General features: G+C 39.4%; 1 protein-coding gene across 4 annotated transcripts; it reads right to left on the bottom strand.

Annotated features, from left to right (window-relative positions):
- Window positions 1-399: 399 nt before the first annotated feature.
- On the bottom strand, window positions 400-26,505 carry ptgir (prostaglandin I2 receptor). Of its 4 annotated transcripts, XM_088301535.1 has the most exons (6): window positions 26,263-26,505; window positions 25,855-25,923; window positions 25,495-25,779; window positions 21,135-21,312; window positions 19,206-20,166; window positions 400-2,765 (listed from the first exon to the last, which is right to left on the bottom strand). In XM_088301535.1, exons 5-6 carry the CDS (start codon window positions 20,037-20,039, stop codon window positions 2,481-2,483), a joined length of 1,119 nt encoding a protein of 372 aa, XP_088157661.1. In that variant the 5' UTR covers window positions 20,040-20,166; window positions 21,135-21,312; window positions 25,495-25,779; window positions 25,855-25,923; window positions 26,263-26,505; the 3' UTR covers window positions 400-2,480. The 4 variants fall into 4 exon arrangements, with proteins under 4 accessions (XP_088157661.1, XP_088157664.1, XP_088157660.1 ...); XM_088301538.1 differs by adding an exon at window positions 20,955-21,040 and having other exon boundaries at window positions 25,495-26,505; XM_088301534.1 differs by having other exon boundaries at window positions 25,495-26,059.
- Between the last annotated feature and the right edge of the window lie 129 nt (window positions 26,506-26,634).

The raw sequence follows: 26,634 nt of genomic DNA, 5'->3' as shown, positions 1-26,634 counted from the left end.
GCCACCGGTTGATGACAAAAACCTCGCTTCTCAGAGTGGTTCTCAAACTTTGCACAAAGTACCACCTGACTTTCAATGATTTGCTCATTGACGCAATTTAATTCCCACGTCAATAAAAGAGAAGCATCAGACTTTTTGGGAAAGTCCGTGACTAAAGTTTCACATCTGAAAAACGTTATTGAAATGTTGAGCCACAACAAAAGATGACTGGATTGGATTTGGAAAAACAAAATTCTGAAGGACAAATACTCATTTTGCACTTCTACATGCAAAGTAATATTACTTATTTTTTTCTGGAATAAACCGGTGACATATTGTGAGTGCTAAAAAAAAATAACTGACTTATTTTTTTAAGACTTTAATATGAAATGCAATGCACAACATGTAGAACACACAGACATTGACTTTTTGTAAATATTTTAAACACTAATATATAAAATCCTCTCTTTTTTTTTCTCTATTTTCATGTCTTAGTAGGAGTTACAATTTTAATTGCCATTCCTGATGTCAGTAGCACCTTGGCTTTAATAACACATACACACGACACAACAGCTGCTTCATTTGAATTCCAAACAATGGTGCAGTCTCCAACCAACTGAAATGATCCCTAGCTTGAAAAAAAAAATCAAAGCATCTCCTTTCCTCGTACCTTTTAGCAGAATTTAAAACATTATAATGAAATACACATTTCGAATATTGAATATACAATATTAAATGTATTGTATATCCAATATTGAAAACAATAATAAATGTAAAATCCTTTGCCACTTTGTCTTTTCCAGAAATTACATTAATTTAAAACATTTATTTGAACAGGTTGTCCTTACAAATGTACTTCTACACTGGTTTGAAATCAATATTTAAAATCCAAATTGACGTCAAAATCTGCAAAGGTGCATGCATTGCAATCCTTTTTGTTGATGTTGTTATAACATTTAATTTCACTTTCAAACCAAATGTGGATTGCTATTGAATTTACTGTACATGAGCATTTACAAATCTAATCTCACATTCATTCTCAATACGGGTCGTAACAAGTACTTGGCGTGCGCGTCATGCACGGATGAACCTGAAAAGTGAACGCGATTGTGCAAAACACAACACAGTGAGACATCAGCGAAGAGGCACGAATACACGTTTGAATGCCTCACTCACAACAAATCACATTGCGCAGCTGCAAAAGTCACACTATAGAAACTCTTTTGAAATCAAATGTCCATGCGATAACAAAGAATTAATTGCAGACTCTTAACAATGTACGCATTTCACAACTCTTTCGCAACTATTCATACAGATGTCTGTATTGTTGCATCATAGTTTGAGACTTAATCAGAATGAAAGAACACTGTAAACATGCATGCATGATTTTTGCCATATGCACCCACTGGACACTTCATGTACTCCCGAAACTGTATTTACAAAAAAAAAAAAAAGGGGGCCTTTTTGTTTTGATTGACAGTTTAAGTGAGGCCACTTGAATTCAGTGTGAATATTACGTAAACCAAATGATTATCAATGCGATTAAAACCTTAAAAAGACCAAGTTGCAACACTAATTCAAACAAACAAAAAAACATTACAACAGGCAAACAACAGGCACATGCAATAACTCCACCGCAGCCGGACCCAAACTCTGTACCTTTGTACTGTGAGGCGGACATGCTCACCACTCGACACCGTGCTGCCGTATAACTCTAAAATTAAAAAAAAAAAAAAAGAGAAAAAATACATTTGCAGGTTCCGAATTGCGAATAGGCACGGGGTCGACTGTTGTTTTAAGTTGCAATATCACCAGTCACCACTAGATGGCAGGCATGTCTTAGTCACGCTTACACTGGGTCTTCTACTGCCCTATACAACACCATGGCTAGGCCACATACTTTTTTTAGTGGATTTTGAATGACATCCAGAACAAACAGAACCACAATATTATAATTTTGAATGAGTTGATTTTTATGAAAAAAAAAAGATCAAAATGCACTTAATGCTCTTGCACTTTATGTTGGTGTTTTGTGTGGTCCTTGAATGGTCATTTTCATGCAAGAGAGCTCTTTGCACTGGAAAAAAAACACAGTATGTGGTTCTTTTTCAGTTTGCTTCACATCCTTTGCTCTTGGGTTAGGATAGTGGATGACATGCATTGGACAATACATGTTTTGTCCATATTTATAACATTTACTCCCTTTGTCGCACTGATGAAAAAAATGGTGCATTTAAGTTGGTCATCCCTGCATGAGAAGTCATCAGCTTGCGTAGGTGTACCTAATGTTATGGCTATATGCTATTCCTTCCATGGCCACATGACATTGATGTGCTCCTTTGTGCTAACTTCCAAGAGACGTCTCACCTTGTGACAGTCAGTCAATAGAAGGTGCATAATGTCTTTTCAAGAGTCAGCGTAGAACAGTGTAGGTTTGGACATGTCAAACATTTTCCCCCTTGGTGTTATGTCACACGCTCACACGCACACAATTGCGTCCATCATGTACCGGTTGATGTGGGTACCCCTAAGTAGTAGCCGCTCTGCGTCACGTCCGGAGGTTTGCCCTCCAGGGGCAAGGGCGAGGTGGCGCAATGAGCCGCAGTCTTGACGCCGGCACCCTGTCCGAAGCGACAGCTCAGCAACGAACGTAGATGTCGGAGGACCGACTTGCGGCAGATGATAAACACCCAGGGGTCCACGATGGGGTTGAAGGCGTAGAAGCGGAAGGCGGTCAGGTTCTCGTCGCCGCAAAACGGGTGGATGGCGTTGATGAAGCCGGCGATCTGAAAAGGCGTGAAAAAGGTGTCAGAATTGATTGAAGGCTTGTTGTTTTTTGTTTTCCAGTGTTTTTTTTTTCAGGGCTGAACAATCAAACTTATGATTCCATAACACTTGTTTGAATTTTATGAAAGTCGTCAGTAAACGCTTGAAAGACTACAACTCAAAGAGTTTATTTAGTCAACTAACAACACTAATGGAAGTAAATAAATTAACTCTAGCTTCCAGTTTAGGCTGTAAAATGTTGAACTCTGTTCTGTACTTGGCCAGTCTGCAATTGGGGTGCATAGCTCCGTAAAAATCTCCAAGCCAGACAGTTGTACAGACGCTGGTGTTATTTTCCTGGTAAATAGCCTACCAACTTAAAGTGGTGGCTAATGAACAAAACCGCAAACCGTGGCCAAGCAGAGGCCATGCAGCCAGACAGCAGCAGCTGGAAGTTCAAAAGCACATAACAGCTGGCCCATGAAGACACTTTCTCACTTCATTTTTTCTGCTCTATCAACAAATCCTCATAATCCCTGCGAAAAACCCGACAAACCCTGCAGTCCTCAATAATGGATTGGTTTTTTCTTTCTCAGTACATTACGTAAATGTTTCCCTGTTGCTAAGGCCATACTCCACTATGAATTAGTCAATGACAGAGAACAGACAGAGGGAGCAAGTCCAGCTCTGAGTTCTCATCGAGACTCGCACGGATGTGGTCACCCTGGTGGGGTTAAAAAGCAAAACAACAGCAACTCTCTACTCAACTGGAGAAGCCATGGAAGAGAGTTGTCATTCTATGTGTCACACGGCCCAAAAAGTGGAAGCAAAACAACGCCCCATGTGTGTTTAACATTTTGAGGAAGTTAGCGTGTTGACGTGAGGTTGTGTTAAATTTCTTGAGTTTCACAAGCAGCAGTGATGCGCTGTCACAACCAGTGTGCCAATTTGCTGATTTGGTTCAATGAGTAAATTAATGCATGTGAACACACAGAAAAAGCAAATAGCGTATGTTTTTGGAAAAGTCGCAGCAGTTGAAAAAATGCATCATGAAGAAGGAAAAAAAAAAAAAAAAACATGTAAGTCACTCCACAAAAAACGAGACCAAAAACAGCAGAGGTATGACTCACACCCAAAATCCGTGTTCCCTAATTGTGTTGGTGGCAGCGAACGAGTTCTGGTTGGATTCAAAACCTTTCGTTTTAGTCGGTCAGTTATTGGGACTTTTGGTGCTATAAATCCAAAAAATAGTTGTTGAAGGTCATAATGCACTAAAAATATTTGCCAACCGCGAAAAGAAAGTAGAAGAACAAATGAAAGAAGTCATTGCAACTAATGTGTCGTATGTCGTTAATTTGCTGCCATAAATAGGATTTACTCGCTTCTCATTTAAGGTCGACAATTCTAAACTAAAAAGAAAAACTTCTCTGTCACACTAACCGTCAATTTGCGAAGTCACCAAAAAAACCAGGAACAGCGAAATGACTGACTACAAAACTACAGTTTTCAAATGTAGGGAATGCTTGAGCAAAGTACAGATACGGAAGCATGTAATCAAGTACAGCAACAACATAATGGATGGCTGGTTTCACACTAGAGAAAATCTGTGTAATTCCACTTTCAACCACTAGATGGCCGCATACTTATGTATTTAGTTTGAGACTGTGTACAAACAACAAAAGTAATATTGTACTCTATTTCAACACGTGTTTATCGAAAATACTGTAAAAACACACCTATAGAGTATTTAAATTGGGTATTTCTATATCGCAGATTTTACTTATTGCTGGATTGGTCTAGAACGCAACGCCCATCAATGATTAGTGGTACTGTTAGTTCCCACCATTGTACAGAGCAATGTGTTGTTTTACAAGTGTGTGTCATCGTCCATCATAAAGTGTTTGCAGAAAGCTCTTCATAAGCTGTGCCACCCTGCACTGTTGCCTCTGCCCGTTCCGTTCAGCCCACCCAACCTCTTATGGTCCGCCAGGCAGTGCACAGGAGGACACAAATCCCAACTGCCAAAGGCGGCGGAGATACAAGCATTGCCATGTCAGATGATCTTTAAACACCAGAATATGAATGTGTTTGGCCAAAGGCTGAAACTCACGAGGCCAAAAAGACACGGTCAGGAGAGACAGACTGGAGAGTGCCAATTGGAAAGTGTGTTTTGTACACTCACGCACACTCATTTATCATCCAGTCATCATCCAACATGCAGCATCCACAAACTATTACTCCACATCCAACAGAAATGTTTTTCTAACACTCCCTTAATCAAGCGAATCAAAAATAATACATAAGTGAAATGTGTTAAATTAGTACATTAACAACAACTTTTACCGCATTTTTTTCTCACATAATAAATTATTGTTAAGTAACTAGAAAATAATGTCCCACCAAATCAAATGAATTGCATCGTATATTTATCGAGATACGTGTCAAGTTGTCCTTTATTGAAGAGATGCTCACCCCTGTTAAATATATAAGAAGCAGCAAAGAAAATTAATTCATTTAATTATTTTTTACATTCATATTCTAAATAAATAAAACAACAAGGAATCAATCAGTTGGCAAAAAAAAAAAATCCTTCCCCAATTAAACAATCTAGGAGCAAATGTTCATCCCCTCTCATGGATGTGCTTAGTGTACCTAATGAAGCGTCCTGAGTGTATCTTAATGTCACTGTACACAGAAATCGCGCACAGTGCACTGCAACAACATTCCAATCAGCAAACACATTAATGAATGTTTTCATCTAATTATTTCTGCCGTGAGTCATCGCATTCATCGCTTGGATTGTGCTCACACCTCCACCAAATCTGGGCACACGTCGTACTAGTCTGCAGGTTTGGTGTGTTCTGGCCCGGATGTGTCATACAAGCTGGTGAGGATGGCCACAAATTCCAAGAAATGGAGCACGCTAATGGACGTTACAAGTTCCACTGTCTGTCATTAACCAGCTCAGACCTTGGAGGACTCTTTCCTGACTTGCCCGCTTCCTGATTCTGTTTGACTGTCCAATCATTATGCAACACACACACTCACACACATTACCGGCCTTTTAGTGAGCATCATTAACAATAGTGTGCAGACACAAAGATCCTTTTAGAGGCATACTTCAGCTACTTCCAAAACACACAAAGGAACGAGAGCCAATACAGAAGCTGCATCTATCTGATTCTGGTCAAATGGTTCAACATCGGTTTGAGCCAAACATAACATTGTTCCACACGTTTGGGAGATTTTTGGCCATAATTCCAAAACACCACAATGACTGTTCATCGGCAAAAGAAAACCACACCAAGATTTGCACATAAAATGTCAGAGTGCGCACATCTGAAACGTAGCAAAGAGGAAATGGGGGAAAAAAAGAGCAAGTAGAGTGAAAAACCACCTTGTGTTGAAACTGGGTTAAGTGAAAGGAGAAGAGGGAAGCGAGGTGTTCAATCTGTCTGGAGAAATATAAAATAGTGTGCATTATGTAATCAACAGCCTCGATTGTACAATGCAATCGCTCCACTGAGATTATGGAAAAGTGATTTTTTTTCTCCCCTCCTTTTTTTCCCTTTTGTTTGTTTATGCCAAGACTAGTAAAACCGTCGATTAATAAAACATGCAATTTTTGTCTTGAGGGAAAAACATTTTTTTATTACTGTGCATGTGAATTTAGTAGGGGACTTGAGTCAAATCCGAGTTGCAGATTTTAGGCTTTTCAACTTGTTTAGCAAAAAGTTATGAAAGACTCGACTTTAGTTTGACTTATTATGGGGATCGACTTGACTACCTTGAACTACATGACTTCATACGGTTTACCTTTAGTAATTGGAATGCAAATGTCATGTAAAATAGAAGTTTAGAGTTCTACGATTAAAATTAGCTTGTTCTAGTCTTGTTGCAGTCCTTGCGAAACCAATAACTGAGTAGCCTAAAGATTTCTTAAATAGAAGTGCTCTGCTCTCCGGATACCAGTCGCTTTTAGAAACTATCACAGCGCTATTACAGCCACCCGTATGGTTACCAATTTTCTCTTTGAGGCTCTGGATTGGACTGACACAGATGCCATTTCATTAAAGTGCCTTCACAAGGTTGGGTCATCTGGGCAGGCAGTTAAGTGGTTCTCAAATTACCAGACCGGCAGATCTCAGTGGGTCCAGTCGGCTGTTATTTTCATCCTCTTTCTTCTGTGGGCTTAAGGGTGTACCCCAAGGTTCCATGCTGGGAACATTTACTATTTTCCATTTATGGACAAATGATCTTTGCTGTTCACAATTTCTATGCTAATGACACAGTCATTTATTGGTCTAACTGAATCTGTGTATTTAGCTTTGCTGGTACTTCGGTCTGAATTAGCTACAAAACAACCTCAAATTTCAGAGACCATTTCAAAGGATTATGAAAGCGGCTTTTTCTCGAGAAGTGCAATCGTGCTTGCCAGTAATTTGAACTTGTTGTGAATGTTCTGTCTTTGCTTGTTGGAATGTTCTTTAACTAGTGTTGTAAGTCTTTAATCTTTAATCGTTTTGCTGTTGTGGTTGGCCAAATTGCTCAAGTAGAAGTTTTTATCTGGCTATTGAAATGATTTGAATTTATTGCCATTTCCAGATAATTACGAATAGAATTAACCAAAGCACATTAACTTTCTCTTCCAAAAGTTGTCCGCCATCACAGACGGGCTAATGAAATTAGCATCAACGTTGTGGTTATTAAAAACCTTTAAAAATGTATACTTCAACTCAAACAGTTCAGCTACACAAAGGCATACAATATAATAATATTCACAGCCGTATATATTTATCCTCTGCTAATAACCAATATTGTTGCAGTTTAGTGCTCAAAGATGATTCATTCAAACATTAATTCAACTCTTAATGCAATTTTTTTTTTCTTTCCATGGTACTGAAATTGAATCCTTGTTGGTTTTGAAAACAAATAATTGGTCAATAGTAGTTCCAGGAACAGCACAAAATATGGCTCATCGCAAGCAACAAGATGCTGACTGACTGAAATGACATCTATTGGTAGGTGCTCCTCCCGACAGTAGAAGTTTGGGGGAAATGGAAGTTGTGCAAGTATTCAGGACAGTGAGGGATGTTGCTGAGCAAAGCATAAAGTCATTTCTCCCGTTCGTGTTCTTGTAGCTGGTAAACATTAGCAAGGGTTCACTGACCCTTATAATCCCCAAACCACAGAACCTTCCATAGAGCCTGGTGGTAATTATCCCCCTTTTGTTTTTGTTTTTACTTCTTTGTTGTCTGAATGACTAAGTTGACTTTTTGAAACAAAACAAAAGTAATGCAACATGCCAAATATTTGGGAAAGAAAACATGCTTAATCACACTGACACTCCCTTCTAAGTGTTGGAGGCTGGAGCACTGAGAACAATTCCTTTTTTTATTTTTATTTTTTTAGATGTCAACATCAAAAGTTGCATAATTATGTGACAATTAGATCAATAGTTCTGCTTTCGCATCTGGGTCAAATACAAAGTACAAAATGGGAACATTTGTAACGAAAGACAACATCTACGGGTGAGCGGGTTCAAGAAAAGTGGTTTGGAAAATGGATGGATAGAACTCGACTTTATTTTGAGATGCAATTCCACTTCTGGCCACTATGTAGCGGTACAGTATTATGCACAACATTGCCAATATGAAAGAAGAAGAAAAAACAGAACTTATTTGCCGACCAGATTAGAAAGAAATGATTAATGTCTCAGTCCTCTAACATCCTGCATTGTACGTCGACAGAATGCAACGGATGTATGTTTGTTTTATAATGTACGACTTTTGGCATGATTATTCATGTATATAATGAGATAAGTTAAGTTATTGTAAGCACGGGGATCAAGTTTACTGTTCGTACAATATTTGATTTTGAATCTGTTTAAATTATAATAATTAAAAGTGTTTAAAAGTATTTCTATAAATGATACAAAAGACACCTAGGCAGTATTTCTAACATGGTATTTCCATATGTGAGTATTCAGTTATCGTAGGGATGGTCTGGAATGTAACCCAGAGCGCGCAAAAATTTGAGCGTTGAGTGGTAGCAGAGCAAAAAAAATTATTCAGTGAATATTTAAAATAATGTACTTATTCTTCTGTTAGCAATAAAACAATCCATTTAAAAAGGAAAAGAACATGACAAGAGAAAAACAAACTGCTTCATTTTTTTTTATATAGACTCAAGGAGAACGCTGTTGCGGAAAACAATCTGTGTTATTAATAACAGATTTATGATTCCCATTTCCGTTATCTTCTAAGGGGACTTGATAAGAAATAGGCCAGGAATATGACCAGATGTTAAAAAAGGGAGCTAAAAACATGGTTCTCTGCATGTTTTAATATTACAAACAATTCCACATCTAACTTTTGCAATTAAATCCCAATTCAGTGGTAAAATATGATTTGAAATGCCACTTGCACTGGAGTAAACATGAGTCCATCCCAGGCAATTGCATTTGTGCCACACCAACACATGATGGACATTTTTATGCTCCTCATATGTTTTTATTTGAGATAAGGGTGCTGTATTTCACTGCAATGTGTCTTTGCCAGCTTTTTATTGTCTCAATCTCATACAACTGATAATATTGGCCGGGCCTCGATGGACACTGTTGTTGCTCTTGTTACAAAATCCAATTTCTAATAATTGTCCTCTGGGTGGCACTGTTAATTCGCAGGGAACCCAAAAAAATATGAGATTCTGTGTTCAGGGAAAAAGTTTTTATTTGTTCCAACAGCTTGCTTTTTTTCCTTCTTCTATGGAAAAATCGACCAAATGGCTAAGCTCCATGATCCTTAAAAATAATTATTTGCTTACTTGTGTTCTGATGATTGGTCCAGTTGGAAGTTCAAGAGTTAAACCGCAAAGTCTTCTACAGGGTTCACCGACATGATGCCCACAGGCATGACGTAGCCCCCAAGGACCACATGGGTTGCCCCCATGCACGTTCAGACGGATGGTCACGTCGCAGAGCGTGGGTTTTGTTTGAAAATAGCTGACCCCGTCGAGATATTGTGATTTCTTAGGAATGTTGTACAACTAATTGTTGTAAAAAGTGGAACACATTAAAAGATACGGCTGTTGTTGTTGCCATTGCTCTCTTGGGCCTTTTGAATCGACTTAAAAGTGTTGGATGTTGATATTTGTTTTCGACATTGTTAAATAATCACAAATTATTCCATTATGTGTCGTAATATTTTGAACAATAGTTGAAGATTATTATTACAATTATTCGTAGTGTTTTGAGCATACGGTATATGTAATTTCAGAAGAGTGATTCAAACTGGGAGCCTTTCACATTTATGAGTAACCAAGAATTCGCCTTCACTTTTAACTATACATTGAAAAATCCTAAATCGAGTGGAATTCTGTCAACGACATTTGACTAAAGATGACAGATTTACTCCGGCCACATCTCCTGCAGAGGCGCCAAAGCCCAAAAATTTGGCCCTAATCAATGAGCTGTAATTAATTGGCCGAAGTAATAAACTTCTGTTAGGAGATTACGTGGAGACAAATCGCTTTAATAAAGGCAAGGAAGTTGAGTGTGCACCTTTTGGTATGTTATTAATCAAGTCACAGACAAAGTAGGATTAAAGTGAATGGTAAAAAGCCGAGGAGTTGAATCTATGATAATAAATTATGACAAGCAATTTAACACCATTGATAAGTGATTTTTTTTTTGTAGTGTCATTTGACATGTCGCAATAATTTCATCAGAAAAGTAACACTCGGAATCATGTAGAGATAAACGCCCACCGGCCATGGTTGGCTTGAAATTTTAGAGGAAAAAATGAGTCCTGTTAACTCACTTTGAATGCAGAAATGACAAGTATGAGTAAGAATGTTTCGAAATGTTCTCTGACCCACATTATATTTAAAGACATGTATGACAGTACATAGCCTAGGAGCATTGACTGGCATCTAAAGCTGGGTTTCATCAAACAAACTCGCTACAAAGCACGTGTGTTGACACGGGCAAACTACCCAGGAAGCAGAAGGCAAGCAAGAACATGAGCCACATTGATAAACGCTATCAACAATAAGGATCTCAAACGTCTGAACATAAAACACACAGTTGAGACACAGCTGCGTTGAACGCACTATGCCAACAAAATGACTGGCAGCCGAAAGAAAACAAACGCTTTACATAAGAGAACACAAAATCATTCCCGTCATTTGAGCGATGCCAGTAAACACTGAGATCATTTGTCCTATTCAATAAACGCTTTGATCGCCGTTGCTGATGTAGTAGGATTGTTTTTTTTTTAAATTTGGTGGCAGTTAATTTAGTTACTCCGGCTTCCAGTAGGTTGCCGAACAAGTTTTTGTTTGTCATGGGCAATCCAAAGCATCCACGGCACAGCGCCATCTCCAGGCAGATATCAATCAAGCTTCTGTATCCAACTAGCAAGCAGCTAGTTAGCTAGCTAGCTATCTAATTGAGCAAATAGCGCCACCATTTTGATGGGCGGGCCACAATGGGTGCTAAAATTTGACAGAGGGGTCGGACCAGGAGCAGATGGATGGAGTGTTTTGGTAACCTCATCTCATCTGAGAAAAAAAAAATTAATTTCATTTTAAATGAAAGTGAACAAAAGCATTACAACAATATATGTCTTTGAAAAAACACAACATTTAGAAAATAAAACATTAACAAGGTTGATTCATTTAATTTTTTTCAAGTTCAGCGGGCCGGATTAAAACGTTTAACGGGCCACATCTGGTCCCACGCCTGATTTAGAATGTTCTATTATTCTATCTAGCCAGCTAGCCATCCTGCCTTGCCACCTGACATTTTGGTCTCTTTTACTGCTGAGGCTGGAACGGATTAATGGCATTACCATTCATAACAATGTGGAAAGATAATTTGTATATTCGTATATCAACGTACCACTGTAGTAAGTGACCCAGATCGCCATGGCAACAACAAAGATGCATTTGCATTTCTCCAAGCAAGTTAACCGGGCACATCTTTTTAAAGATGGTATCCTGAGGTCTCATTTTTATCTATTGTTACTTCAACAAAGTAAATCCAAAGCACCGAGGATCAGTTTGCTGTCTAGGCTGCAGTCTTTGCCCTTCATCCGTCATCAGAATTTGTCCCGCGCCGCCTTTCATCGCCATTTAATGGAAGCCTGGGTGCCTCCTAACCTTATTACACAAACCATTTGTTCTTGAAGTCAATACGGTCAACGGACAAATTGCAGGTAAGCGTATCAACAAGTCAATGTTTGCAGCTATCCTTGGCAAACATGAAACGTGTGCATGCTGGAGGCTTAAACGTCGTTCCACAAAGAAGAGGCATTCCTAATTGTTTAGAACACATTAGGAGAATCATCTTTCCTCCCATTGAAGCTTTTGTGTCTTTTTTTTATTATTTTTTTAAAATAGGCAGGCAGCAGCTGCAGGACAACAAAAGTGCGGGAAACAAAGGTGACTTTTTGTAGCGTGACTATCACCTGAGCCACGCTCATGCTCTTGCATGTCAGCGTCACGCTTTGCTCTGCAAAAAAACAATTGGTTGGGAAAGTACCTCTGTCTGAAATTAATGCAAATGCCATTAAGCAATTCCAGCCTCTCCAAAAAAAAGCAATACAAATATATAATTTTTTTTAAATGTAAAAAAAAAAAAATAAATGCACTCGAATCCAGCCCCTTGTCATGCAAGGTGTCATTATTGCCACAAACCCCAAATTAGCATAAAACTGTTTATGTTGCCCGTAGCTCATTGAATGTGTATCTTAATAAACTGTCACATTAAATTTAAGTTACTCATTTTTAAAATGAAACTGGAACTCTGACTTGTGTGTGTGAAAGCAACAGTAAAATCCCAGTTAGTCCTTCTTCTATGGGTTGAGATTGAGATTCTTAATTAAATGTCACGTTAATTTGAAGTTGCACATTTTCAACATGAAATGGGACTTGGACAATCACTTGGAAAAAGGTTTCAGTAGTCGGCGCAAGAAAGTTTGAGGAGTGCATGTGCAAATGTGAGTGACAGGTACGTTGAAGGCCCCTCAAACTATACAGGGTTGGCTTTTTTTTTTTTTTAATATTTTTCTTTCAATCAATTTTTTCTGTGCACACATTTTTTCGTTTCCATCTGCCTTCCGCTAAGCCTGTCGAGTCGTTCATATTTATGTGGTGCAACTCTCTCTCGAGGTCGCTATTTAATGCCTCCGCCTGCACAATCGTATCATCCCAACGGTTCTTCCATACCAGTATTATTACCTCATACTCATGTCATGAAAATGGTTTTTGCTTTTCTTCTTTACATTCTTAAATGATTGAGCATCTGAGAGAAAGAAGGATGATGTGAATAGCACAGGTTGTGATGTGTTTGGTGTAACAGAAGAACCAGCAGCAACCGCAATGTAAATAAGAGCGTGTATTTAATTTGGACTCTCTAAACAAATGACTGAATCCTGGATTATGCTGTTGGTAGTATGAAGAAGCAGAGTAGGGTGAATAATTCTCCCGCATTTGTTCCGTACATTCTGTTCCCTAAAATGTCCCGTAAAAAAACTGCATAGCATAATAGCGCTGTTTAAGAATATATTTACAGAAACACTGAAGTGAATTTGCAGAGTCCACTCCTTTAATGGGACGTTAGTTGTTTGGCTTTTGTCATTATATTAAATTTGCGCTTACCTTTGACAGCATGGTGTACCATTAGAGTGTTTCTAGTGGAGTAGGTGGGCTCCCTCTAGTGGTAGGGGAAAGAATAACTGAATTAAATATTCAAACTGTGGGGCATGTAGTGGAGGACAGGGCATTTGTTGGGTACAGTTCAGTTGCATTTAACTTGGAAGTATATATATATATATATATATATATATATATATATATATATATTTGTTATATTTTGACCTCAACCTATCCTACCAAAACATCCTATTTCATCTTGTTACTGTTTATTGTGGCACTTTCACTTTAACTCGGAGCAGGACAATTTTGTTTCACCCAACTCTAATTAAGTCAATATTGGCATGCTGACTGAGTCACCCACACAGCAGCAACACTAATGGGAACCTTTCATCGTGACACAAAAACATTCGGTCAGTTTCCATCTTAATGAATCACACTTGCTGAGAATATGACTTGTAAGGACTTTCCTCAATAAAGTCTCAAAGATGAGGGTGGATTTATGAGTATAATCGCATCCAGACCCTTTAAATAATATTTTATGGTTAGCACGATGGCCTTACAACGCAGAGGTCATGGGATTGATTCCGGCTCCGGCCTTCCTGTGTGGAGTTTGTATGTTCCGCCCATGCCTGCGTGGGTTTTCTCCGGGTACTCCGTTTTCCTCCCACATTTCAAAAACATGCATGGTTGATTGATTGAACATTCTAAACCGTCCCTAGGTGTGAGTGTGAGAGCGGATGGTTTATCGTCTTTGTGTGCCCTGCGATTGGCTGGCAACCAGTTCAGGGTGTCCCCCGCCTACTGCCCGATGACAGCTGGGATTGGCTCCAGCACCCCCAGCGACCCTTGTGAGGACAAGCGGAACAGATAATGGATGGAGGAATATTGATCGGTGGTTGCCATGGAAACTGCACTGGTGGTGATAGTGGAGGTGGGTGGTCGATTAGTGTGTACCTGTCCCAAACATGACTGTGATGAGTAACAGGACAGATTCATTAGAGATAAACGGCATAGTAATGATCACCATGTGCCAGAAAGAGCTCTTTAGTTTCATTATTGATTCAGTTGTTTATTGTTTTTCTCGTTCTTATAAGTGGGCCAGAGTCCCTTCACGATACCTTTGAAAGCACAATAAATACATAATCACAAAGGCAACATATTAACTAGACATATTACGATTAGGCATGTGAAAGAGACATTTCATTAGGCAATTAGCCGCCACTATTAAATTCTGATTCTTGTTTATTTTGCCCACTGGGCACACTTCAGTTATGCTTCAGTTGTCAGTGGAGTAAATTTAAATCAAGGGAAGATTTGTATCTCCTTGTAACGCAATCGTAGTCACAGGTTTTTAAAGGTTTACAAAGCTATAATCGTATATGCTTAATAGCACGGAATATAAAACGTTGCGCGTGAATGACACGCCTGTTTCACAAACGAATCAAACCTTTTTTTCCACAGGCCATCTGCGATGATAACATTCAGCGGCCATTGGTCAATGTTATCTTATCTCTACAGTACACCGTAATTACACTGTGGGTGTCATTTATTTTGACAGCAAGAAAAGCTGGTTTAAATCAGAAGTGGATGATATTTTACATTCGAGCTGTTGATGTGACAAGCCTGAGAAAAATAAGAGTCCCTCGAGAACTCCTGAAATAGACACCACAAGAACGCAACTCTTTCCTAATCTTGATCCCAGATTAGAGTTGGGGGAAAGAAACACGATTACTGCAAATAATATTGTAATCACAATTAGAAAACACCGGTAATCATTGATTCTAAAACATAGTATTTATTCAACTACCAAAATTCAACTTTCTAGACACATGCACCCCCGTGTTTTTTTTCTATCAAATTGTATCTCTCATTATCAAAGTGCTAAGTGCGAGATGTCAACATTCTCCATTGGCAAGCACATGAAAATCAGACCACTGATGAATGTAGGACTAGATCAGTCTTGTGTTACTGTAGACGTTTTCTTTTTGAGAAGTACTTCATAGCAGCAACAGGTTAAACAGGTGGAAACCAGTTGTCAGCTTTTTCTTAGAGAATATCTGAATCTCTCCTGAAACCAAACTGCTGCTTTGCCTTCTCGACAACTACTCGGGTGTCTTAGTGGTGTACACAAATATTTAAAATCGGGACAGATTTTAAGCATTTCCCCGCTTTCTGATCAAAGTCAGCAACGGCCTGATTTTCTGATCTCTCTAAAAGATTATCCTGAGTGATTCATTCTGGTGTACAAGGAGTATTTTTTTTTTACAGAATATGCTCAAACAGAACGGTCATGGCCAACAATCGCAATTGCAAAACCTGTTCAATATTCACAAACACAAATGCTTCTGTGAGTGGTTAACACGCATTCCATTGAAACCACAAACGCTGAGAATGTGATGTGTCATAGAACGTTATGTGCAGCTGTCATTCAGCCCATTGAACAGGCAAGAGGTTTGCACTGCGCGTGACTTTAGTTGCAAATTGGCACCATCAGATCCAACGAGACATCAAACGCTGTAAAAACTGTAGTACAAATGAACACAATATCATAAAATACAGAGAAGCTTACAACTGTCTTTTTCTAAGAAAATTCCAGTTGCCAGGGAAGCTAATCCAGGATTCGAGACTTCGGATCTGTTTCTATATTCTGGAGCTTCATTCCAAAATCTCAGTGACAACTTGTGTGTTTCCAAGTTATCCAACCCAGAAAAAAAAAATAACAACACTTGCAACCACAATGTACTGCAGTTACCAGATGAGTTAACAGTTAGTCAAACAAGGATTAGGATTAAGAACTAAGAATTTGCAAGTGACAGTTGTTTTTCATTATGACAATTGTTTTTCATGTGTTGGTATGCTTATTGGTACCAATCCACAAATGCTGAATTTGTTTGCCGTCACTCACGCAGTAGTGTTAGATAACCACGGACTATTGGTTTCGGCCAAATTAACAGGTTACACCACCAGTGTGGTGTAGTGATATTGATATATAGTGATTATCGGCATCGGCCTATTTATTTAACTTAAAAGGCCGATAAATTAAACACTGGTTTATTTTGGCTCGCTGCAACACGTATCTCTCGCCTTCTCTGCTGTGCTCGTGGCCCTGCCTGCAGAAGCAGATTATCCTGTCCACAGCACTATCTGATTGGTTCCTTGTTGCAGCCAATCAGCAGTAAATTGCCTGTTTGCTTTTTCACCTCGAGTCACACGCACTAGAGGAGAGGTCCCACTAGCAAAGGAAGGACAGGAAACAGACTTTGCCAAAATTTGAATAAATATCAGTCTATTGAGACTCACAACTAAAACAAAACTATTTGCAGTAGTAAACTTGAAAGAGATGTTTGTTTTCATTGAACTATAAGAAATGCAGCAGAGTCTGGGAGCTCCTTGCACTTTTTGTTAGACTTTTAAAACTAAGTGGTCTATTTTTTAAATTCTAAAAAAGCTTTAACATGTTGTAGATCACGAAAGTTGGTTCATAAACGTGCTAAAAGGCAATTAAACTAAGTTTTGGAGTTGCTATTTTTTAAAATGTTGACTCCATTTCCCCCTTTTTTCAACCAGTGAATATCGGCTTCAAATATTGGTTATCGGCCTCCATGACTACTAATAATCGGTATCAGCCCCGAAAAAAGCATATCAGTCAATCACTACTGCTAATATGCCTTGAAACACTCCAGCAATCATCTTGCTGCTTTTGTCAGCAGTCACATCATCAACAAAGATTAAGTACAAGGGAACCAGTTCCATTGCAAAAATTAATGACGTTGCCATGCACACACTGCGTTGCTGTTTTTATTTGTGCAGGTTGACCAAATTTTCCGGTCATCCATTGCAAATTTCTGCTTCACATTCAAAGCACTTTTGTGGTAGACTTCTTTCTCACTAAATACTATGCAACTTGATCCCAAAACCAACATTACCCATTCCTGGAAGGGGAACTACTTTGTATTTGAGTCATTAATATTCCCCTTTGTAATCTGAAATGGTTAACATAAATTCATTGCAGTCCAGATAAGCTGAATCATGCATCAAGTGCAATCATCCGTTTTCTCACACATCTGTTTACAATAGTGTTAACGTATTGCGTGCTGGTCATGAACTTGCAGCTGGTATTCACATGCATCCTCGCCGCCGCCGTCTCACAGATTTTTGGGCTACGGCCACGAAGGTACAGTGTTCAAAACAGGTCTCGGATGTCAGTAATTACGAGAACAAAAGCATCGGGCTCATAACGTGAAGCAAGTCCGGCAAACGGAACCGCTTTGGAAAGTCACGGGCTGACTACGTGGGGAGGACTTTCCCCTCAAATATGACTCTGTTACTTGACATGTATGATCTCATGCTTGGTGGTCGGCTTCAGTCTTTACCACAAGCAGAACATCAGACCTTGGGTGAGCAACAAGGAGTAGGATCGAGCACTTTTAACGCTTCCCGTATATGACCTAATCGTAAACCTCCGTAAAGCACAGCTTTGATTTAAATAATTTTACAAAATGAAGTTTGTGTTTTGGGGCACGGAGACGACGCTGATTCACCTGATTGACCTGTCCTCCCTGGGTTTACTTTTTAATGGCACACACGTAAGAGCTTGAGAAGATTCATGTACATACACACACAAACACACACACACAAACGGGCAACCTGCCAGTGTGGTGAATGCTAGGACATTCTTAAGGCACACCTTTTTTCCCTTCTTTGTCACACTACATAACACCAACCACCAGCACCTAAACACTACCAAGACCGGGTAAATCCTCCCACATTCCATAATGCCCAAAGCTCACCCTGAATGGTGTCAATGTGGCGATTACACAGATGTACAAATATCTATCTAAAGTGGGGTCACACTGACAGCTTTTTATAATGTGCAGGATGACCACAAAATCTATTTACGATGTTGACAAAAATATTGATGAGAGAGTAATCGAATTTGTTGTAGGTACGCTGCGGTTAGCAGAGTTGTAATCTAATTTCATTTGTGCATTTCAGGTATCATGTTGATGAAGAAGGTTCTTCTCAACAAATGCACGATGTGTGATTGTGCTGTCTTGGCATTGCTTTGATGATGGCACTTAAAACGGAGCCTTTTTGAATATCCAGACACGGCTAAAAGGTGGAAAAACCGGGAGAACTGTTACATGGAGGAACGTGAACCATTAGCAACGATGATGTAACAGACACAGAGAAGCAAGATTCCAGGTGAATGCGTTGTGTGTTTGCTAGCCAAAAAAGAGCAGCTTCTGGCATTCAAAGAATATGCAGGTAAGTTTTTTTTCAGTTATCATTAACGACTTTCGGTCCAATTTTTTGAAGTATTGTGTATAATTAACAGAAAAATGTTTTTTTTTGTTTTCTTTTTTTCAACTATTGACATGAGTATCTTTCAATCTGCGCAGGTTTGACTACTGAGTCCTGATAAAAAAAAAATGTGTGGGCCAAAAAGCCGCGCCAAACAAATTATTCAAGTGACTAAATGTGGCTAACCCGCCAAAAGTCAACAACTAAGTGTCTGTATCTTTTGACTTTGACTTAAATACAAGTTGAATCAGTACTTTTGCCACTGTCCTTTTGCCTTTTTTTTTTTACACAGTAGCTCTACTTGTACCATCTTTGTTTTCACTTGATGCTGACATATATGAACACATTCATCTAAAACCTCTCAGAATTTCCCTTTGACAAATTTAAACCAATGTTTGTTTTCTGATAAAAATGTGGTCATGCGCATTCACGCGCTAACACACACCCACACGCACGCGCACACACGCACACACAGAGTAAGTAGCGTATGATCTTACTGTGAGTGGCATCGAGCAGACAGCAAAGATGACCGTGATGAGCGCCAGTAGCACCAGGTGGTCCATCTCCTCCTCGCCCCATCCGAACAAGGCCAGACTCAGCTTCCTCCTCCTGCCCGTCGAGCAGGCCGAGCCTCGCCGCATCAACTGGCTACGGTGCATCTGGCAGAGGCTGGCGATCACCGAGCCGTTGCAGGCAAACACGGCCAGGATGATCAGCGCCATGAGAGAAGAGTACGTCAGTGAGAAGGCCTGCACCCGCTCAGCGTTGGCATCCCCCGTGGCATCCATGTCAATGAAGCACCACGTCCCCGGGCAGTACTGCCTGAACTTGCCGATGCCGCCAAATGGCAGAAGGCAGAAGGCCAGGGAAAAGAGATAAATGGCGACAAGCGCCACCTTGGCAAAGCTTTGACGGATGTGCACCGAGTAAAAGTACGGGTGGCTGATGGCCAGGCAGCGCTCCACGGCCATGGTGCACAGGATGAGGGTCGGCGCCAGGCCGAAGAAGCTCATGGCGAAGCCGAAGAGCTGGCACAGGCTCTCGTCGCCCAGGCCAATAAGGGACATGTTGCGGGCGTAGCAGATGAAGACCGGCGGGCTGAGGAGACAAGTGCCCAGCAGGTCGGTGAGGGCGAGCCCCGTCACCAGGATGGAGAAGACGGATGATGTGGAGCGGTGCTCTTTGCGGTGTACGCCCAGGATGAAAAGAGCCAGGAGGTTCCCCACCACGCCAGCCAAGAACATGATGATGCTCGTCGCCGGCTTGCTGTCGCCCTTCACCGTGAGGCTCACGTTGCAGGTGATGTTGGGACACAGCCCGTCACAAGTCATGCTTGTGTTTATGGATGAGTCACTGGAGAGAATCTAAACGGCTCCCAGATGTTCAAAGACAAAACAGTGGCGGTCTTGGTTTCATTTGGAGCGTAGGGATGGCCAGAATGTTCCCACCAAACGCATTCTGTGGGTGGGAGCGACAACATTTCCTTACCACACAGATAGACCACTCACTCACAAGATTAGACGATATTCCGGTTTCGGACAAAGTTTCAAGATCAGACTAAAATGCACTATAACCTGCACAGGTGAATTGAATTCGACAAAACTTTTATGTATGTCTAACTATTCAATGTCTCCTGTTCTCTCACAAGAATCTGAACAGGAGAATTCAAAACGGGCGTTTTTTTTTTTTTTTCCAAGGATCTCCACTTCTGTGACCTTCAGTCGTTCGTTTGCTATAGCTGACGACATTCAGAGGCAGACGACTAACCTCAGTGCTGACTTCCCTCTGACAACATCCTGTCTGATGCCTTGCAATAGCAAGGTATTGTTCATCTTTTGTTAGGTGTCAATTTGGTGTCATGATGTCAAAATAGAAAAAGGATGATGAAGACCATTTAAAAGCTACTTCTAATTGATCCTGTATTGGCCAAACAATAAGGGTCGCGGGTAGATGAAACACCTTTTGGGAATTTTGCTATGTAGCTTTTTGTTAGAGAACAGCAATTTAAAAAAAAAAAAAAGTACTGAAACATTGATCAGTTGGAAATGTGCAATCGAAAGAAAATATGATTAAATTGAGCATTTACACAATTTTTTTTGATTGAATACTGCTTTGACGGATGCATCTTGCTGCAAAAAAATAGACCACTTTTCTGACAAACTTGCTCTAGTCAAGATTATTCTGCTCAAAACCAAGGTATGGAAATTTGACAAATTAGTCAATTTAAAAAAAAAAAAAAAACTCACACGAGGCTTTCTGAATGCCAAGATTGAAGATGATTGTTGAAACGTTGTCCTCCTGTAATATTTCTTTATACACTTTACTCACTGCTCTGTATTGAATCAAAAAGGCATATAAGATAGAAAAGCACGGTAACGGCACAATTCCTATCAATAACGCAGAAAGTCAGAGAAATGATAACTCACCTCCCCATGTTCGTGTTCTCGGGAGGTCCACATGTGAGACACGCTGAAAGGAAGGTTGAGTTTTGAAAGCAACGCTTGGCAAAACCACTGCAGTCTCTGTCACGCTCTCTCTCTTTCTCCGTCTCTCAGTCACTCTCTCGCCCCGCCTGCTCTCATGACACACCTCCTGTTTGTAACACTGTTGCACCCAAAGGAGAAAAAAAATTAGATTACAACTGAGAACAGGAATTGAAGCATGTGCAATGCAAACCTTTTAATATCGCGTGATTTCATTGCATTGACTTGACTAAAGTTTTTCGGATTTTTTAAATGTTTCCAAAGTGCTCCTCAAAATCATAAAACATAACTACAAAGTGCACCTGGCTGTTTTTTGGAAAGAAAGAAAAAATGTGATAGAATGGTTGCAATGAAATTTTTGATGAAACATCAGATATCGTATCAGCTCTTTTAATTGGCCCGAAACTAAATTAGGGCTTTTTTTTAATGCCACAACAGAAGTCATTGGAAAAAAACTTTGTTTTAAATAATTCATGTTTAATTGTCGTTTATTTTGGTTTAGTTTGACAGTAAATATCAATCTCTTCATTTTGGTCGCACATACAAGTAAAGAAATCGGACGGGTGACGTCTCACGAAAAACTAAATTAGGTCACTCGTATATAAATGCACCGCTGTGTTTTAAGTCATCACACAAGAATTTAAAGGGTGTAAATTCAACTCCAGAATGTCATTTATTTGGAATGTAAAGCAAAAGATCCTGTTCCTATGAAGCTTGTCCATTCATGTGCGCCCTTATTGTTTGGTTTTCACGACAAGCAAATGCAAGCGCAGGGGTGAGCCAATTCGGCATGAAAAAAAAAAAAAAAAAACATGAATAGAAATGATTGGAAGTAATCACATTTTGCCTCATTTCCCGTTGCCGTCTCTGTTTGCGTAATTGACCAAAAACACAATTAGAGCAGGACAGTGCCAATATTTGCTTCATGGGGATCAGGTTCTTCCTAAATTGCACTGGCCGCATGAACATCCAAGTCTTGCAGTATGATGCGAATATTTGTGGGATGAATGGGTTGAAAAATGTAATATTTCCATGTGGATTTTCCCAGGTTGTGGATGACAGGCTGGCTCATGCATGCCAAAACACATCCTCAAAACATACACGGCTTCTATGGATCTAAAGTGGGTCTTGACAAGTCCTCATTACGGTATTACAACGCAGACGGTAAGCTTCGCACACAACCCGACACTAAAAGGATGCAGTTAATAGCTAACGTGTCCACTTTCAGAGGCAGGAAATGTACTTAACAATTGTAATGGCTCAGCATTAATGGTATATTTAAAAGACAGATCGAATAAAAGCAAGTGCAGTAAATCCTGGGAAGCAGAGAGAGAAAGTGTGTCTCGACAAACTAAGAACCAGGAAGCGAACAACTTACTTGGAAGGCCAGAGTTGTTTTCAGCAGAAAAAAAAATAATAAGTAAATGCATGCCTGGAATTGGGGCTTTGAGTCATTGTCGCAGGACAGCGGGCCGGCTTTTTTTTTTTACCACCTAAAACATCAGCTTTTTATCGCTGGCATAGGCATAAAAGATAAGTATTCTTCAAGTTTTTAAAAACAACAACATGGCATTTAATGGAAAGTAATAAAAGGGGAAAAACAATGAACTTTGGTCAATTGATTGAAAGCAGTGTTTGTGAGGAGTTACAAATCAAATAAATGAATTCTTTTTAATGACTCATGAAAGTTGCGCCACTTTCGGATGGTATTAAATATTTTATGTCGCCATGGAAACCTCCATCTGCAGTTGTTGAGATGTTTTAATTTGCTTTTGAACTTTCTTTGTTCATGTCATTCTATATTTTTTTTTGCTTGTTTGATGACTGCCTGGAATTCCTAAAACGAGCAAAATAATTTGTTCAACTAGCATATGATATCACTTGCCGATATTTGTTCTATGCTTATGACAAGTTCAAAAAGTATTGATCTTTGGACTAGAGGTGTCGGTTTTGTTGTCGTTTTTACAATGGTAAGTATGGTGGCCTAACGGTTAGCATAGTCACAGTTCTTGGGTTTACGATTCGAATCTCAAATCTGCCCAAATTTGTGGGATTTGCATGTTTTGTTCCACGGGGCTAGATTTTTCATTATATTTAGTTTTTATTTCATTTTGACTTGTGTTTTTTTTTTAATTCAGTTACTTCATTAACTTTTGGAGGAAATTCACAAATGCATTGTTTTGTGTTAGTTTTAGTTTTTCTATTTTAAATATACAGTATGAATACTACTTGCATAATAAAGTAAATATTATTGCGTAAAAAAGTAAATTGGAATTCTTGAAGACGCAATAACAGTTGCATTTTTTTTGTCACGGCACATATTGTAGATCTGTTTTTCCTCAGAGGGCTGTTATGACTTTAAAAATCACATATTATAAAACTATAAACTCCTCATCATATTTCTATTTCTTATACACTATTTCCGCTGCATTTGATTATTATTGGACATTGTTTAACAGCAAATATAATTTCAAATCAAAATTCATGAAAAAAAGTGACAACTCAACGTGAAAATTGCTCAATTTATGTTATGAATGGATTTGGTGGAAAAAATAACACTTGTAAGAGATGTTAGGAATTGATTAATAAAAAGTTTTTTTGGGTTTTTTTTTTTTTTTTTTTTTAGAAAGGGGCATCAAGTAGACACTTCCATTGCATTAGCGGGTCACATAAAACAATGTAGCTGGCCACACAAGCAGTGTAGAAAATGGGTGGATGGAAAATATGCTTTCTGATTTTGTATTCAAAGATCTGGGATCAACATTGATTGATATGTGACCTAAATTTAGTTGGCGTGAAATGGTTTTGAAGAGCACTACCCACGCACTAGCAGACTGGTAGTGTGGAAATTACCCAGAGGGAGCTAGGACTCCCCCCATCCTCCAGACAATTTACAGACAAAAACTATGTAAATCGAATCAGTCAGAGCAAATTCAATTTGAGGTCATTCCAGCCCTAATGGAATCTGAGGATGCTCTCTGCTGAAAGGGATTCATGGTTACTTACACACCTCTTTAAGTGAGGATGAAATGAGCCGAAAAGAATATATTTTCTCTACTTGATTAATCCAAAAGTGGTTCCATTTACGCTTCAATGAAATAAAAAGTTACCATTATGAATTTGTGTGGACAAACCAAGTTTCTCTCCATTTATTGGAAATACACAGTTGAAGCTTTAACTGTGTTTGTTTATCATGTTAGGAAAGTGAATTGACAGTGGGAGAAATTTTTTTTCACCTTCCTGTTGGCTTTGCGAGTTTGTCATAGGTGTCTTGTCTCATTCTGATTAATTGCACTTTTGCCAGAATGTGGTCAGGGTTGGCGATGTGAGAGGGGATTAATCAAGGGGCATTCCTCATGTGTCATTCATACATACATACACGCACGCGGACACACACACGCATACATACAATTATATACATAGTATATTAGTGCTGTCAAGCAATTAAAGTTTTTTTAACCAATTAATCGCAAATAAATCCGTAATTAATTGTGATTAATCTCAGTTTTTCTACTACTATTTTTTGTGAAGCTTTTAACAGGTATTTACTTGAATAATGTATTGTAATTCATATAAAATCAACAAATATGAAGTGTATTTTATATCAAAGACTGCGCTTATAGCTTTCTTTGATCCTTGAAAACGATGTAAATGGAGTCATCTTTTCGGGCATTTTTTTTTTCAATTCGCCGAACTTAGTACATTTAGTTGTAAGCACCACAAACCAGCAGGGTTGGTTTACAAGGAAACTTAAGCAGGGAAACAATGATATTCAGACTTATGCAATCACTCAACAGTAAAGAGTGCTGATGAACAAAAGCAATAATGGATTGTTTTGTTTGTGCTATGTCCTTTCATGCAAACAAGTGAAAGACACTTTTTTTTTTGTTCCGTGCCGAGAAATTGAGCATTGCTCATGGGTATGAAACTTTTGTAACCCAGTTTTTTCCAGTCACGGTTTTGAGTAGCAAAAATGAGGCGCTCATTTAATGTTAATGACGCCCCCTAGTGTCGAATATGCAATCACTGACATGACAGTAATTTAACTGGATAGCTTGATCTTAATAAAGACGACCCACCTCAGTGAGTCCCCCCTCTTCTTCCCTTAATTACATGTATTCTTCATGTTCATCTGATGTCGATAGTTGTCATGGATAGCCAGAGGATAATCATCCCGCCTGTGACGTTGCGTTTGTTATTTTCCTGCTGAGTGAGCAGCTCTTCCCTAATTCATCTCATCTATCTTCTTAACCACAGTGGAAGCAAATAGTGCTGGGACACACGTCCAATCACATCTACTCACCTCCGAGGCCGCCTCGTCCCATTGGCTTTGGATGCCGCCCATCGGAGGGAGGCCGTAGGGGTCGCGCTCTCTCTTGGTCACATTTGGAGCTCGTCGGGGGCTTGGGGTCAAGAGCCCCGGATGACCTGGATTCTCACACATGGCTCCGGCAGCACTGCCATGAGCCACTTTAAATATTGTTATAATAATTGCAGGTTGCCTGAGTGGTTTCTCCAGCCAAGGGCTTGGATGACTCACCCGGACCCGGTTTGAGACAGACCGACCCACAATGGGAAATGTAATCAACTGACAGGGAAAGGATATTATGAACAGTAATTCAGAGACAGTAATTGAAAGATCTGCATAAAGCTGGGTACTTACATACTGACAATCGGGTCAAATTTGAGCATTTTCTCCTCCCTTCATCAAGGGGAAGATTATCGGATACCCCTGGAAGATTGCTCCAAGTGATTATCCTGTGCTGTAGGGTGTGTTTTTATTTGATACTAGTCCTAAGGCACAGGTGTCAAACTCAAGGTCCAGATCTGGCCCACGTCAAGTTTTTCAGCAACAGGATGCACATTTTCTTAATATGAAATAAATGTGTACATACGTAAATAAAACAATAAGATGGAACAATTACAATTTTCAAAATCGAAACAAAAAAAAGCATAAAACAAAATACAACTTATAAAGGGATGCCCATGGTTACCAGGTTGAAAATAGGCAGTACTACTCCTCTTAATTCCTACTGTGCCATCTTTGTTTGCCGATATTGATAACACTGACCTTTTGGGAGCTGCACGCACCTCTCACTGCACTGTCTCAATTGTGACTGCACAAACAATTTTCCACGTAGCTCTAGATGAGTCCAATCGTAATAAGATGGCAAGCCTTACAGCAGCTAATCAGTGCACTTTTATCTGGAAAGATGTAGAGAAAAAAAAAACTTGACTTGCAAGAAAAAAAAAATATCCAACACATCCCAATCCCCAAATTGTTCTGCAGGCATGACGACTAAATAATAAAAATCAGATTAAGCTTTTCTGGACACTCAAAGACACTTTAAAAACTACACAGGTGTTACTTGAGAGGAAAACATGAGCACTGCTGAAACATAAAATAAAATGCTCAACCTCAAAAAAAGAAATGGGAAATTCC

Source organism: Idiotropiscis lumnitzeri, chromosome 7 (genome assembly GCF_059441095.1).
Source record: "Idiotropiscis lumnitzeri isolate Australia: NSW breed Sydney's pygmy pipehorse chromosome 7, RoL_Ilum_1.0, whole genome shotgun sequence".
In the NCBI taxonomy this organism is placed as follows: Eukaryota; Metazoa; Chordata; class Actinopteri; order Syngnathiformes; family Syngnathidae; genus Idiotropiscis; species Idiotropiscis lumnitzeri.
This window is presented reverse-complemented; position numbering and strand designations above follow the sequence as displayed.

Coding starts and splice junctions, on each gene's coding strand:
- ptgir (XM_088301538.1), bottom strand. CDS start 20,039: ATGACTTGTGACGGGCTGTGTCCCAACATCACCTGCAACGTGAGCCTC. Junction 2,766..19,205: donor TCTGCTCGATGCCACTCACA/GTAAGATCATAC, acceptor ACGCCTTTTCAG/ATCGCCGGCTTCATCAACGC.